The sequence below is a fragment of the Dermochelys coriacea genome, chromosome 1 (assembly GCF_009764565.3).
Source record: "Dermochelys coriacea isolate rDerCor1 chromosome 1, rDerCor1.pri.v4, whole genome shotgun sequence".
Taxonomy (NCBI): Eukaryota; Metazoa; Chordata; order Testudines; family Dermochelyidae; genus Dermochelys; species Dermochelys coriacea.
In genome coordinates this window covers 222187409-222204204 of record NC_050068.2, presented here as the reverse complement: position 1 = coordinate 222204204, position 16796 = coordinate 222187409, and the positions used below count along the sequence as shown (strand labels likewise).

Genomic DNA, 16796 nt, shown 5'->3' with positions numbered 1-16796 from the left:
GCTGAAATAAATAGAACCATTCACTCCTAAGTGTGTTAATAGGGGAGGGAAGGATTCATAGGCTTTGCTACAGAGAACATAAAGAACCATTTTTCAAAGATACAGGAGAATTTATGACATACTTCAGGTATGACAGGAGATGCAGAAAGGAAGGCTCTCAAACCAATGAGGATGAGAATGTGCAAAGAGACAGAGAGGGGGATGGTACTAGAAAAGAATTACCAGGCTCTGCTGTTTTCATAATACAAGAATCCCTTGTTACTGCCCAGCCAATTCTGGAGGAAGGACAAGCGGGGGTAGCATGGGAACTTCAGGGCTGGCTGTACAGTGCTTCTAAGCAACACAAACTAGTGTATCTTCCTCTTCCCTGAATGGCTCCAGGAGGCCAGCAGAGGAGAGCAGGAGGAACTACTTCCACATCTGGGGGCAGCTCCTGGAGATGAGGGAGCGCCACTGTAAGCATCAGCAGATGCAGCTGTCTACTGGTTTTTCAAATCTAGGGTCTCAAAGGACAGCTGAAGCAGCAATCTGATTAGATCTTATAAAGAATTACGTCAGAAATAATGTCAGAATTCATATTTTGTGGCCCTACTTGGCATGCAAATTAGCCCCTGCTCCCATTGGAAGATTCTGGCTAGGCCATGCCCCCTCTCAGGTGATGGGTGAGGATAGGGTTCTCTCTGTAAAACAGACCTGAGCCCCTAGATTCAACTGAGATGCCAACAATGAGGAATGGTAAGGGAAGGGTTTGCACCAGGGGTCTTCATACCTGCCAGGATCTTCAGGCAAAAAAAAAGGGGGGACAGGGGATTTTCAATTTGCATAAATGTTTTTAGGCCCAGTCCAGACTGGTTTTTCACTGGGTTGCAGCCATTATTGTAGCTGTATCAGTGCAAGCACTAGTGCTGACAGGCAAAGTTGCCATTTGCAGTGGGAAAAGGAGTACTTGTGGCACCTTAGAGATTAACAAATTTATTTGAGCATAAGCTTTCGTGAGCTACAGCTCACTTCATCGGATGCATTTGGTGGAAAATACAGAGGGGAGATTTATATACACACACAGAGAACATGAAACAATGGGTTTTATCATACACACTGTAAGGAGAGTGATCACTTAAGATGAGCCATCACCAGCAGCAGCGGGGGAGGGAGGAAAACCTTTCATGGTGACAAGCAAGGTAGGCTATTTCCAGCAGTTAACAAGAATATCTGAGGAACAGTGGGGGGTAGGGTGGGAGGGAGAAATAACATGAGGAAATAGTTTTACTTTGTGTAATGACTCATCCATTCCCAGTCTCTATTCACGCCTAAGTTAATTGTATCCAGTTTGCAAATTAATTCCAATTCCGCAGTCTCTCATTGGAGTCTGTCTTTGAAGCTTTTTTGTTGAAGAATAGCCACCCTCAGGTCTGTAATCGAGTGACCAGAGAGATTGAAATGTTCTCCAATTGGTTTTTGAATGTTATAATTCTTGACGTCTGATTGTGTCCATTTATTCTTTTACATAGAGACTGTCCAGTTTGACCAATGTACATGGCAGAGGGGCATTGCTGGCACATGATGGCATATATCACATTGGTAGATGCGCAGGTGAACGAGCCTCTGATAGTGTGGCTGATGTGATTAGGCCCTATGATGGTGTCCCCTGAATAGATATGTGGGCAGAGTTGGCAACGGGCTTTGTTGCAAGGATAGGTTCCTGGGTTAGTGGTTCTGTTGTGTGGTTGCTGGTGAGTATTTGCTTCAGATTGGGGGGCTGTCTGTAAGCAAGGACTGGCCTCTCCCCCAAGATCTGTGAGAGTGATGGGTCGTCCTTCAGGATGGGTTGTAGATCCTTGATGATGCGTTGGAGAGGTTTTAGTTGGGGGCTGAAGGTGATGGCTAGTGGCGTTCTGTTATTTTCTTTGTTGGGCCTGTCCTGTAGTAGGTGACTTCTGGGTACTCTTCTGGCTCTGTCAATCTGTTTCTTCACTTCAGCAGGTGGGTATTGTAGTTGTAGGAATGCATGATAGAGATCTTGTAGGTGTTTGTCTCTGTCTGAGGGTTGGAGCAAATGCGGTTATATCGTAGAGCTTGGCTGTAGACAATGGATCGTGTGGTATGATCTGGATGAAAGCTAGAGGCATGTAGGTAGGAATAGCGGTCAGTAGGTTTCCGATATAGGGTGTTGTTTATGTGACCATCGCTTATTAGCACCGTAGTGTCCAGGAAGTGGATCTCTTGTGTGGACTGGTCCAGGCTGAGGTTGATGGTGGGATGGAAATTGTTGAAATCGTGGTGGAATTCCTCAAGGGTTTCTTTTCCATGGGTCCAGATGATGAAGATGTCATCAATATAGCGCAAGTACAGTAGGGGCATTAGGGGACGAGAGCTGAGGAAGCGTTCTAAGTCAGCCATAAAAATGTTGGCATACTGTGGGGCCATGCGGGTACCCATCTTACTTTGAGTTTCAAAGAGGCATAACCTCCTCAGGTGCAAACTGTGTCTTTGCCTGTCTCAGCTACACTAATGATTGGCCACCAATGGCTGAAACTGCACAAATCCCTAGTTTAAGACAAGGCTATAGAGGGGCAGCTGATGGGGCAGGTGCTCTCAACCCACTGAGAGAGGAGCTGCCATGAACTCTTCACAGTACTGAGACCCAAACTAAAGAAGAGGAGCTGGAAGCCCCCACTCCATGACCAAGCACTTTAGTTCCTAACTATCAGTGAATTAATCTGCTGCCTGCCTTCTGACACACATGCACACACAAACCCACACTCACATGTGAACCTCACACTCTGGCCCCACTCCCCACTTGGAGTAACAGTGAAAGGAGGCCCACTTCTCCACCCAGCAAGGCAGTGGCATGGAGCCACTTTCCCCCCCAAGGGATGGCAACAAACCCATCTCCCCAACCCTTTCAGGATCAGCATGAATGGCATCAAGTGTTGTCTCTGGCACCCACCCCACAGAGAGGCAGGAGCAGCAGCACAAGGCTCCCTAGTACTTACCAGAAATCCATCCCAGTGGCCATTTGCTTGGATGGCTAGCCCCACTGTGCTCTTCTTCTCCTGCCACACACAGAGTCCTCTGCTGGCATGACATTGGCAGGGCTCTGAGGGCAAAGAAATCAACATGCGATTGAGATGACTTGGAAAATTCATCCCGTTGTTCCCAGCTCTCCGCAGATGCCCCCACATCAGTTACACTGGAGTCATGTCTTTGAGTGTTTCTTCACAACCACAAGCACTAGAAACTTGCATAAAAATGTGAAAGGTGAGATACTGATGTAATCATATCCTTCCCAGGAGCTCTTGTCCTATGCTCAGGCCAACAGTATCTATTCCTCAATCTAGCCCTGCCCCCCCCCCCCACAAACCACTGCCCAACAAACTAATCTGCCCCTGCGCACATGCACAGAGACCCTCACCCCCCACAACTAATCTAGAAATACAGTGAATTACTATGGCTCTCTCCCTGCATACTGAGAAGCCACTCCAATGAATGATTTGCCCCAACAGCCCCTGATATCATTTGGACTCCCTCAACGCACCTCATCAAAGATTGGTGCCTCTCTTTTTCCTCTGGCTCTTTTCTCTGCTCCTCAGCTTCAACATTCCTCTCCAGCTAACTTGAAAATGCACAAAGCCCAGAGCCCCACGCAATGGTTGGATTCCTACCTAGTCAGCTGCCAACCATAAGTAGCAGAGACTGCATTATACCATGGGCTATTTTTACACACACATACATAAACAAAACACCTTAGAACAGCAATACTTTTCATTCAAGCTAGCTAAATGAGGATCTCCTGCAAAAACAAGAAACTCTATTAAACAAATACTAACAGAGTTTCAGTTATACAAATTGCACTTCCTGGAATGACTGCCCAAATCTGGATGATATTTACTAAGTGCCAGGTGACTCATCTCTCTCTTACCAAAAATATTTTCAAACATAGGGAAACACCAGAGATGAAATAGCAATGACTTGATTCATTCCGATGCTGAATTTTCCCAAAAATAATGTCAAAATGAATATTTCAATGTACTGCGTGGTATGCAAATTAGCACTCATTCCTATTGGAGGGCACTGGTTATGCCCCCTCCTCTCCCAGGCGGAGATATTGGGTTGGGGCCTTGCGAACATGGATCTGAGCCCCTATAATCAGAATCAGAGACATACTTTCCCGGAAGTACAAGGAATAGAAGGGGATTATGTGTATCTAAAGTCTTCATACCTCTATGCTTCAGATGGCATGAGTTGCAGCGGAGGCTCTTTCTTCATTAGCAGTGACAGGAATAGGACTGAGATCACTAGACTGAAGAAGGGCAGTCAGGCTCTCCTGTTTACACTTTCTCAGGAGAACACGTGGACATGAAAGGAAACAGAAAACAAACTTTAAAGCTGACTAAAGGGAATCCATACATTTTGCACAATGTATGATTGGCCTGTGAGACTCACTGCCACAAGATATTATTGAGGCCAAGACTTCAGCAAGATTTTTAAAAGGATGAGACATTTATATGGACAATGAGAACATCCACAATTACATTAGATATAATAAATATGAGGAGGGAGGATAATCCCTGATGCTAGAGGGTATAGGCCAACCCATTACTGCTAGTGCCTAGAAAGAAGCTTCTCCCATCCCCCATCTCTCCCAATTTTATTCTGAGTCTTGTAAATAATTAGTGTTTGTTTTAGGGTCCCAGCTGTTGGAATTGTCTGAATATATGAGAATCTCAGCTTTCATTGAAAAAAATAAGTTTCTACCCACTGTGGTTGTCCAGAACAGCTTGAAAAGGTGAGCTACACCATAATGCATTTTTAAATTATATTTTTTAATAATCTCATGATTTTTGGTGACCTAACTCAATTTTGTAACTTTGGGGGTTAGTGATAGAGCACAGGGACAGGTTATTCCTTAACTGTCCATTACAGGGTTTCTTTGCACTTTCTCTTTACTATCAGGGCGGGGTTGCTGGGCTAGATGATCCGATCCGATCTGGCATGAATGGGAATTGCTGTTTCTGAGCAAGCTAAGGGGATGGAGAGAACAGAGCATTTTAGGAAAGAGTTACTTATTTCTCTGAATCTGGGGAGTTAAGGATTAAAACCAGAGAGCAAGTGATGCCTCCCTTTCTCAGAGAGGACCGGGAAGTAACATGAAGGGAAGCGAAATGCACATGGAACATCCTGCCCCAGCCATCCCTTGGAAATCTGGTGTGTCCCTCTGCACTGAGATCACTCATGGCACTTGGACCCTGGATCCATCTCAGCCCATGCTCTCTGTGCCCCAGCACACGTCATGGATCAAATTAACAACTCTGTCCCTGCTGCCAGCTGAGCCATGAGTCGGGGGTCTGGGATAAAGGGAGCGGAGAGAGCCGTGGGCTGCCTCAGGCGAGGGGCACGGGACAGAAAATAGCGGAGAGGTCTGGAATTGCTGGCAGCAGGACCTGGTAAGGGCAGGAAGGGGACTGGAGTCTGAGCTGCACCCGGCTGGAAATAAGAAACAATCCAGCTAGTTCAGGCACCGCACATGGGTATGTGCATCCTCAGCACAGCTTGGTGATAGCTGACCGTCTCTACCAGGATTTCAGGAAGGGGGATGGTGAGTAAGAGCTTGACTATAGGAGTAAATTGTACAGCTCTGACTGTACGGGTGTGGCTAAAGCAGTCCAATCCCCTAGTGCAGATGCACTTGTATGGATATAAATGAGTTCATATTGGTATCGTTTATTCCTCTTTGGGAAGGGGAATACTATACCAGTATATGGCACCATTATACAAATATAACTATCCACCCAAGAGGTTGCATCAGTCTCACTATGTTGGTAAAAACTCACACACCCTGACCTACATAGCTATACCAATAAAATGTGTATGTGTAGACCAAACCCAAACATTCCCCAAGAACTAGCTAGTGCTACCAAATGGAAGTTTCCTCTGCAGCGATGGTAGAACCAGGAGTGGAAACACCCTGCCCACAGCTCATCTTTGTCTACTACATGCTTCCTCCACAGCACCCTCTATCACGCACTCTACCCCAAACACCATTCACAAACATTGCCTCCTACCACACCCACCCATATCTCCTCACTACATCTCAGACCGCAGCTACCCTCTTCCAAACATCAAGTATTGCCAGAATCTGCTCCATTGCACCTCCACGTTTATTCACCGGCATCATCAACACCACACTTTGTAAGGGGAGGGTGTGGAATAGCTGTAAGTCTGCAGAGGCTCAACCCTTCCTTCAAAAAAACATTGCTTGATGCTGAAGTGATTAACATCAAATATTGCCCAGTCTCTACCTTCCTATCTTTAGAGAAGGAGATAAATGGAGAAGCTGGTAGCTATTTATCCAACATGCACTTGGACACCAATGACATCATAGCAGGTTCCAGCCCGGGTGCTGGGCTTCCTTCGGTGCTGAGGCCATGCTGATCAGGATCATGCTGTTAATTATAGGACAGGTTCAATTTGGTCATGCTGCACTTCTTGGTGTCTTTTTATATGACTAACCATGGGTAGTTGCTTTGCTGACTAAAGGTCTGATCCAGTGCCTGCTGAAATCAGTTGGAGGCTTTCCTTTGACTTCAGTGGGCTCTGGATCAAGCCATAAGAGAAGTTGCTCTCCAGAAGATCTAGTCATACCTAAATGTTAGCAGTCAGTTAGTGGGGATGGAAAATTACATCCTCATGGACAGATCTGTAATGCGGTGTCCTTCTTTGAGCAATCCAGTCTCCCCTGTTGCTATATATTTTAAAAATGTACCAAAATTTCTATCCAAGTGGAAGAGTATCATCACTAAGCTACATAGCTTATGAGATACATTGCCCTGTGGATCCTGCAAGTTTGGTCTCTCTTCTGGAGGAATTATCGGATGCTGTCACCGGTTGGATGAACTGGAGCTACCTCATCCTTATTTCTGGGAGAACAGAAGTCTCGATTCTGGATAGTGGGTCTTTTCTACATGATGCCTCACTTCTCCTTCCTGTCACCACTTGCTGAAGGGATTTATTCAGAAGTAGTGAGTCAGGTTAAGAATTGTTTTGTTGCTTTTGCCCTTTCCACAGAAAACTCCCAGTTGGACATAACATGACAGTTCACTGGAGTTACACCAATCTTGAAGGTACGCCTTTATTTGTCCTGTGATGACCATTGCTGCAGTAGCATCTTGCCTCATGACCACAAGGCTCAGTTATTGTGCTTCACTCTTAGCAGGGCTTCCATGTCATTTGCAGCTTGTTCGAACCACAGCAGCCTCTGTGCTTACTGTTTTGAGCAACCATGGCTGCTTTGCGTTCTTTACATTTGCTATGTCTAAGATGGTGAATTGACTATAAGCTTTTAATGGCAGTTTTAGCTATATTTGTGACCTCATCCTTGAGCCTCATCCTGCTGCTTATCTGTGTTCCACACAACATGGCTTATAGGGATCCTACTGTGGCATCTTCAGTTGTCAGGCGATCATACTTTTCCTGACGATATAGAGCCATTTCCCATCCAGGAAATCCATCGCACCACACATTTAAAAGGTAGCTACTTTTACACTGGAATTGTTCTTCAGACTGTGCATTGTTGGCCCCATATTTATTATTTTTTGCGATCATTTCCCTCCTTTTTTTCCTCTTGGATTCCTCAATTGCTTCAGTTTGACTTTTTCATTATTATTATTATATTTCTAATGTTGTTATGTTCCACAGAGCTCCAGCTGCCTTGTCTGAGGGGGATGGGTGGGGGGCGGGGACACTGTATATGTAAAATTCACCTTTTAGTTTAAAATCAATTTGTTGATCACAAAAGACATTTTGTCCCTCTCTATCTCCTGTTAGCTTCCACACCCTGGCCCACATCAACCTGCATAAACACACAGACCTTGTGCAGGTATGTTGCACCAGCTCCGCCCTTATCCCTAGAGCCGCCTGTGCTGGTAAAAGCTATTCATGCTGCCCTGACACTGACAGCTCCTTCCCTCTCTCTCCAGAGGTGGAATTATTGCTGGAGCTGTAGGCAGTGACCAGGGAATGGTTGTACTTTCAGATGGCAGAGACATTCTACATCAAAGACAAGGGAACTCTTTGGGATGAAGAAAAGAGAAGTGTCTGGAGGGATATCATGCAGGAGGATTGTGACACCAAGCTCTTGATAGGTAATAGCACCTTTTGTGTCTGTTAAGTTCCCAGTCTGGCTTCTGCTCAGGGTTCTTTTCTGGATTCCTTATGTTTCCAGAGAATTAATTTATATCATTCTCAGATCCCTGTGTGATAGAGACTGTGTCCCTTCAATTAAATACTAACTTTAGAAATACAGTGGTGGTGCTACTCCTTCCAGGCTAAGAGCATTCTATGAAAGGAGAATACTTGCATTTAAATGTACATGTTTATAGTAATATAAAATAATTTATTCCCCTTCCTTAGCTCTGGCTTCATTCTCAGAAGGATCTCTGATTTATCTGCAAGTATGGAAATGATCAAGTACCAGAAGCTTAATACTTGTGCTGAGTCATCAAGTCCCCATATGTGTGCATATCTCTGAATCTCCCACTGTAAAAGTTTTGCTTTCCCACAAGAGCTCTGTAAACATATTCTGTCTGTTCAGCTAACAGGCATGCCGGCATATACAGGAGATAGTTTTAAAATAACAGGTCATTGCTTGTAGTGAGTACTCTACAGGTATTTAACAATGTTTGCTATCCCTTGTTTTGTTTCCTCATGAGTAGGATTTATGATTTCCAAGCCTGATGTGATCTCCCAGGAGGAACAAGGGAAAAAGTCAGGTGCTCTGACTCTCCAAGACTCCAAGAAAAGAGAAATCTTTAGAGGCACCTGCACTGGTGAGAGTTTATTTTATGTTCATTATTTATATGCATCTCTAAGGTCTCCCTCATTGTAGTACTGTATATGGTATCCCTTCCCATAACTTATATCAAAAGGATATGTTTCCTTGAGAAACAGGTGCATATACTCAATGCTCCCACATGGTGGTCAGAACAACATGAATCAGAATCAGAGGACACTAGCCAGGAGACTGATTGCTGAGGGGAATTCCAACAGTGACAGCTAGCCAAAAAGTCGAGTCAAAGAGCCTTTAAAATGCAGTCTTGCATCACACTAGTACAGTAGCTATCTTAGACTTAGATGACATTGATGCATGGAGTTCCAACTAATCCCCAATGGTCTCCCGGGTGTGTCTCATCTCAAGTTAACCGGTATTGTAAAGCACGGTCATCTATCAGTGGTCCCTTTATCCATCTTTTATCTGAGTGCTCGGAGGGGATCTTGAAACAGAACTGATACCCTGTGTGGAAGGGATGCAAAAGATTGAAATCTTGGTTTTCAGTCTTATAAATAATGATGGTTCATTTTATTTTTATTCTAGCAGATGATAGGATCATCACTGAAGAGGTCACTCCTCAGCAGGAAGGTCCTGAAAAGACAGAACCACACTGGACATTAGCTGGGAGACCAGCACGGGATATTGCCCAGAATATTGACTGTGGAAAAATCTCTGAGAGTCAGAGCAGGTTGGAAAGGAAAGAGGGAAATTCTGTAGAGAAGAACCAGGGTAAATCGGTTCACTGTGAAAGAGGTTTGGGGACACACAAGAGCATCATTGTATACAGTCCAAATACATGTATAGGATGTGTGAAAAGCTTCTGTCTGAGATCAAATCTTATTACACACCAGAAACTCCACACGGGAGAAAAACCTTATAAATGTACTGAGTGTGGGAAAAGCTTCCTTCAGAACTCCAAACTTAGTCAGCATCAGGGAATCCACATGGGAGAGAAACCCTATAAATGTCTGGAATGTGGAACAGGCTTCACTCTGAGCTCCACATTCATTCATCATCAGAAAATCCACAGGGGAGAGAGGCCCTACTGATGCATCGAATGTGGGAAAAGCTTCAATAAACACTCAACGCTTGCACAGCATCAGAAAATCCACATCAGAGAGAAACCCTTCAGATGTGTAGCATGTGGGAAAAGCTTCAGTCGGAGCTCAACACTCATTCAGCATGAGAGAATCCACACAGAGAACAAGCAGCATAAATGTGCTGAAAGCGAGAAGAGATTTAGTCAGAACTCAGACCTGATTGTACATCAGACAATCCACATGGGAGAGAAACTCTACGCATGTACTCAGTGTTGGAAAAGTTTTAGCGGCAGGTCAACACTTATTAAACATCAGAGGATTCACACAGGTCAGAGACCCTATAAGTGCCCTGAATGTAAGAAAAGCTTCTCCTGGAGCTCACACCTTATTCGTCACCAGACGGTCCACATGGAGGAGAAACCCTATAAATGCACTAAGTGTGGGAAAAGCTTCGGTCGGAAATTACAACTCATCCAGCACCGGAAAATGGTGAGTCCTGAAGGTCTGGTCTGACAAAGAGGGGACATCTTCTTACCATCCACTTGACGTTTATAAGCTTACTTAATGTAAGTAATTCTTAACAGTCGGATGAATTTAATTTATGCCACTTTGCAATTTAATCCTCTCCCTTTCTCCAATTTTTTCCTCCTTCCCTTGTCTTTAAACAAAACAAGCCCACAAACCTCCCTGACTCTCTTCATCTTTTGCAGTCTTTCTCTCTTCTCTTTTCTTTGCCACTTCTCACTCTTCTTCATTGCATAAAACAAATCCACAAAGCTTTCAGGGGGGATATATACAGAAATATGCCTTCCCCGTGTATCCTGCCTCTTACATTCAGGATGCTTTTCACACTGCCCTAATGCTGCTGCTCTGTCCTCTGCTACCCAGCTAGTGACTGACCATTAGGGTTGTCAGCTGAGTAGGGAACTCTTCCTGTTTCAGATACAGACAACATTCGAGGAAGTGGCTGTGTACTTCACCCAGGAAGAATGGGCACTTTTGGATGAAAGGCAGAGAGAACTCTACGGGGATGTCATGTGGGAGACATTTGAGACTGTGATCTCTCTCGGTGAATGATTGTTTTCATTGTTTAATAAATACTGCCCAAATATTTAACAAAGCAGGACATCAACCGTTTTCTGTCTCATGAATAGGATTTCTGGTTCCCAAACCTGATGTGATTTCCCAGATGGAATGAGGGGAAGAACCATGTGTCCCAGATCTCCAGGCCACCAAACAAAGAGAGGTTCTGAAAGCTACCCAGACAGGTAAAGAGTAAGTTGTTGAACCAACTGTGAAACTATCCACGAGTAAAGTATAATGCTGGAATTCCAAGACAGTCATCAGTTAATAACATTTGGTGACCATTATAGTGTTTCACATGTCCAAAGGGCATTCATTTAGTGAATTGGTCAGAGTTGTGACTAGAATTTAAGCATTCCTGGATGCTAGCCCTGTGCTTAGTCCTTTAGTCCAATGGGTGTTAGGCATCTAATACTATTAAGGATATGAGCCTTAGTCTTCATTACTCTGCTTCAGAATTGGCCCCACCCTTTCTCTAAAGATTTGGTTCCTGATTATCAGTCTCATAAATAGTTTTTAGATTTGGGATAAATCCTTTGCCGTTCTTAGTTCTGGCGTTTGAAATTGTTTTCCCCCAAAGAAATCATATATATTTTTATTCCAGCAGATGATGAGATCTTCTTGAGTGAAAATAAGGAGGAGAATTCTTCTCTGATAATACACAAGAGAGAGAGACTGAACATGTGTGCAGATCTTATTAAACATCAGAGATTGCAAATGGGAGAGAGACCCTACAGATGTTCTGACTGTGAGAAGAGTTTTAGACGGAAATCCGATCTGACTCGACATCAGTGAATCCACACAAGAGAGAAACCCTATACATGTGCTCAGTGTGGGAAAAGCTTCAGCCAGAATTCATTGCTCACTCGACACCAGAGAACCCACGGGGGAGTGAAACCCTATCCCAGACTGAGCATGCCCATTGATTCCTGTGGAAGATCCATTAATAATGCATGAGAGATGGGACAGAAATCAATGAGAGCTGCACTTTCTGGGGGCACATGGGCAATGTAGGGCACTGCCCAAAACAAACAGATTAAAAATGACATCATGTGAGGGAAGTGGGGCAGCAGTGATTAGGAGAGGGAGCATGTGCTAAGGTGATTGATCCTTTGGAGATCATTTTGTTGGCAAAATCCTTCCCCAGGAGGACAGTAGAACACCTAGAATTGATGAGAGAGGGATGGGAGGTATAAACCAGAATGTGAGGGAGCTGGATGCTAAGCACAATGTGCTGGAAGGAGCGGTTATTGTAGAGATTAGGGGATTGGGTGTGTAGAGCCAGAAGGAGAGCAATGTGGGTCCTGGGGGATCAAACATTTAGGAATCATTGTGGTTGTAACAACCTTGAGGTTCATTAAATAACAAACCAGTGAATGAGAAAGGAATACAATTTTCATAAAACAAACTGGAGAGCTAATGTGGTGAACTGCACACAGCCATGCGGTGTACCCAACACCCTGCGTCCAGGGAATATCTCCAAATTCCTACGTTCATAATACTGTCCCTTATAAGGGAGCATCTCTAAATTATAATCTACAAACATATCTCTACATCTTCCCTTTTAAAGAGAAATGAATTAACCCATATATATATATATATATATATAGCTAACAACTATCTAATAACACTTGCGTTAAATTCTCAACCTATGTAGTACATTTCCATAAACCCAATGCGTCATCTACCTAGTGAGGAGAGGTTACCAGCATATCACTCTTGATTGAGTCTTTACCACTCACTTTCTTCAAATACCTATTCCCCGGGCATGTTAGCAAGTCTCTATGGTCTTTCAGGACATTTAATCTCCTGCTTTGGTCTTCTCAGTATCAACCTTTCATTACAGTCTGAGTTGTTCTCTTGTTCTTTGACAGTTTCTCCTTTGTGCGTTGATGATAAAGGATCAGTCAGTTGGGAAATGCCAGAGTCCATATCTACTATCAATGTGTTGGAACTTTCTGAGATTACTCATAGATCCCTTTGATTACATCGAAATGTGTCCTCCTGGACTGTCTGGTCTACATAGACCTTGGATGCAGCTGTTCTTTAATGATACCTCTTTGGTCTCAAGTATTAGAGGTGTGATTCCTTGGGAACACTCCAACACCTGGGTTACGAGAAGGGAGATCACGGGTCCTTTTGTCAAAATAATATTTCTGTTTCCACTTCTGATTTTCTTTCATCTTCTGTATGGTTTCATTGTTATGAGATTTCAATAAATTCTCAGTAACTGGTAAATTAGATCTGATCCTTCTTCCCATTAACATCAGAGCTGGAGAAAAGCCATTCTCCAGGGGTGTACTTTGGTAAACCAGTAACCCTTTATACAAATCATCCCCACTGTCAAAAGTCTTTTTCATAAGGTTCTTTACTGTCTGTATAAATCTTTCCACAAATCCATCTGATTGGGGGCAATTTGGATTTGATGTTTTGTGATGAAATCCCAATCTATGGCAAATTTCCTAAAATCTGCCCTGGAAAGTTGCAGTCCATTATCGCTAAAGACTTCATCTGGAATTCCATGTCTGGAGAAGATTCCCTTCATGCCGGCTATCACTGACTTACTATTAGTATTGTGCGTTATGACAATATCTGGATGAAGAAAATAATAATCTGTGACTCTTAAATAATCCTTTGGTTGCCAGGTAAATAAATCCGTGCCTACCTCCTCATAAATCTGTGGAACTGGATGAGGTCTCAGTCACTCTGCCTGTTGGCATGGCTTGTATTTCAAGCATGAAAAGCAGTTTCCGACCACATGAGTAATGTCATGATTGATCCGTGGCCAGTGCAGCACCTCTCATGCTCGTTGTTTGCACTTCTCAATTCCTAAATGACCCTTGTGGATTTTCTGTAGCATTTCTGTACAGAGGCTCATTGTAATTACAATCTTACTGCCCTTGAAAATCACCCCATCTATCACAGTAAGCTCATGTTTGCAGTTCCAATACTCTCTTATACTTGGACAGCAACTGCTTATTTCTTCAGGCCACCCTTTAATTATCACTTCTTTAAGGATTCCCAATGATTCATTTTGCTCCCTTTCCTCTCTTATTTGTTGCAGTTTCCTTTTAGCTGTGGGAATTGACTTTACAATCAAATCTACATAGGCTTGCAGCTCTGTCTCTAAAGTCTTCTCTGGTTTCTCCCTTTGTCTCTTCTTTCAGTTGCAAACACAAGAGTTAACTTCAAAATGACTGCAGTTTCCTTCTCTTTCAGCACTTCTGACACCATATAACGATCGTGACACCATGTAACGATCATTAAATAGCAAACCAGTGAATGAGAAAGGAACAAAACTTTAATAAAACGAACTGGACAGCTATTGTGGTGAACTGCTGCACACAGCTCTGCAAAGTTCCCAAACCCCACCCCCACCGCCTCCAGAGCACTTCTCCAAATTCCTTTGTCCATAATACTGTCCATTATGAGGGAGTGTCTCTAAATTATAATATTCTACAAACATATCTCTACAAGTGTGGTGTTTGTTTTGAAGGGGAAATAGCTGGGTGCTATGTTGATAATCAGCTTGGGTAGCAGGACAGTGGAACATAGTGAAATAAAAGCAGGAGATTATTTTAAACATCTTGATTACTGTGATTACAGCCTTGAAGGTGACCATGTATCCCGACTATACTCCCTCCTAGGCTTTTGATTGCCATTAGATGCTGTGATGCTCTATACCTCGGGGGAACACCCTGCACCCCATGTTCATCTTTATAAAATGATTGTGTGGTATCCAATGCAAAGTTTGTCATGTTGGGTGTCTCCAGAAGGCTCATGATGCACTGAGCATGGTTGGTATAATGATGTTATAATAATTGTTACAGTAATGGTATAGGTTATAATTTCATGTATATAGTTATGAGGATGAAAATGTATCCTCATGGCTTAAGGCAAGCCAGGCAAAAGCTCTTCAAGAGCAGTGAGGCAGACACCATCAGGGCAGATATGGGACAAACCCAGCCCAGCCTCACAGGAACAAAGAGCAGCAACAAAATAATCTGTTAGACTCTTGAGGAAATCACCCTCCTTCCTTTGGTCAGTTTGGAACTGCGATGAGGTAAAGCTCACCTGACTCTGAAGGGCAGGGCAAAGCCAAGAGGGAAGAAAGGACATGATAAAAGGGAGAGACATTTGCCATGCTCTCTCTCTCTCTCTTCCACCTACATCTACAGACATCACACTAAGCAACTGAAGTGCTGATCAAAGGGGAGAGCCTGGCTGAATAGCAACAAGCCAGCCTGTAGTGAGAAGCATCTAAGTTTGTAAGGGCACTGAAAGTATTAAGATAAGTTTAGAATGCCTTTTGCTTTTATTTCATTTGACCAAATCTGACTTGTTATGCTTTGACTTATAATCACTTAAAATCTATCTTTATAGTTAATAAATCTGTTTGTTTATTCTACCTGAAGCAGTGTGTTTGGTTTGAAGTGTGTCAGATACTCTCCTTAGGATAACAAGCCTGGTACATATCAATTTCTTTGTTAAATTGACGAATTCATATAAGCTTGTAGCATCCAGCGGGCATAACTGGACGCTGCAATCTGGAGGTTCCTAGCGTTGTGTCTGGGATCGGAGATATTGGCTAGTGTCATTTGGTTGCACAATCCAAGGAGCAGCTTACATGCCAGAGGCTGTGCGTGAACAGCCCAGGAATGGGGGTTCTCACAGCAGAGCAGAGTAAGGCTGGCTCCCAGAGTCAAGGATTGGAGTGACCTAGCAGATCCAGATAACACCAGAGGGGAACATCACAGATGCCCAGATCCTACACCCAATACTTTGGTATTTTTCATAACACTTTAGTTTGCAGTGTTTAGTTTGCAATGTCTACTTAGATGCAATAAGAACTCTTTCTTCAATATTCTGTGTTGCTTAATCCTTGGTGCTAGAGTCTGATTTCCACTGTTATGTTTAAAAAGTGCTCTGGAACATCCTCTTAAGGAATCCCAAGGAAAACAGTTGTTCTCTGGGTGAATGTCAAATTTCTCCAAGATCTCTTGGGGAGAATGAAAGATTCCATTATTGGAGATGTCCTGCAGGCATAGAATTCCTCTTCGTGCCTCTATTAAAGTTGACAGTATATCCTCACCTCGTGTGTTCAGTTTGAATCCTTCATCAGCAAAAAGAGAGCAGCAACAGAAATATAATGCAGAGGGACTGCAGGACTGATAAGATGCATCAGAGTGGTGATTGGAAAATAAGGTCTGATATGAGGAGATATTAAAAGGACTAAGACTATTAATTTTGGAAGAATAGTAAGAGATATAGGATGAAGGCCATACAGGTGCCCTTTTTTCCCCCTTCACATTTGTAAGCAGATGGGGACATTTGGATTACTGTACTCTACTCCCCTGACACCAGCACCTTAATCTTAACCAGAGATTGCCAGAGTTATGGGGAGAAATTTCTAAAGGAAACTCCCTTGTAAGAGCTCTTCATCAAGTCCCCAGTTCCTTTTACTATTTCCAAAGCTAGAGTCAGATTCTAGCAGACCCAGACATAAGCCCATTTAAAGTTGGGGCCGCTATTGCTACTGGAATATACATAATAATGAATATGAGGCTGCAAAGCAGGGAGTTTTCTGCCCCTATATGTTGGTTAAAGAATCATAAGAAAAAGATCAATCCTGAGGCTCCAGGCACTAGGGCTATTCAGAAGCCTGAGATGAAGCCCCTTCGTATTCTTCAGAGGTTTTTCCGGACTGGGAATGGTATGATAGCACCAGATGGTTTATCTCAGTCTTATTCCACTTCTCCCCTCCAAGAACCTTGCACCAGGCTAGCAATGAGCGTACATAGTCGAGGGGACTGGGCAAGCTTGGACAGCATGCACTGAAGCCCATG

At 43.5% G+C, this 16796-nt stretch overlaps 1 protein-coding gene and 1 long non-coding RNA gene across 3 annotated transcripts; both read left to right on the top strand.

The window, feature by feature from the left end:
* The first annotated feature begins 7751 nt into the window (after positions 1-7751).
* LOC122460294 lies at positions 7752-9479 on the top strand. Its single transcript, XR_006281535.1, has 4 exons — positions 7752-7876; positions 8033-8141; positions 8712-8825; positions 9371-9479. It is a non-coding gene; the product is annotated as an uncharacterized LOC122460294 (long non-coding RNA).
* Positions 9480-9525: 46 nt separating this feature from the next.
* Positions 9526-11734, top strand: LOC119855481 (zinc finger protein 620-like). 2 transcript variants are annotated; one of them, XM_043514874.1, is made up of 4 exons: positions 9526-10356; positions 10810-10936; positions 11022-11135; positions 11558-11734. In XM_043514874.1, exons 1-3 carry the CDS (start codon positions 10108-10110, stop codon positions 11063-11065), a joined length of 420 nt encoding a protein of 139 aa, XP_043370809.1. In that variant the 5' UTR covers positions 9526-10107; the 3' UTR covers positions 11066-11135; positions 11558-11734. The 2 variants fall into 2 exon arrangements, with proteins under 2 accessions (XP_043370809.1, XP_038257481.2); XM_038401553.2 differs by having other exon boundaries at positions 11555-11734.
* The last annotated feature ends 5062 nt before the right edge of the window (positions 11735-16796 follow it).

Excerpts from the sequence above, each read along its gene's own strand:
- LOC119855481 (XM_043514874.1), top strand. The coding sequence starts at position 10,108 with ATGGGAGAGAAACTCTACGCATGTACTCAGTGTTGGAAAAGTTTTAGC. Across the intron at positions 10,357-10,809 it reads TCATCCAGCACCGGAAAATG|ATACAGACAACATTCGAGGA; the intron begins GTGAGTCCTGAA and ends TTCCTGTTTCAG. Across the intron at positions 10,937-11,021 it reads TGAGACTGTGATCTCTCTCG|GATTTCTGGTTCCCAAACCT; the intron begins GTGAATGATTGT and ends TCTCATGAATAG.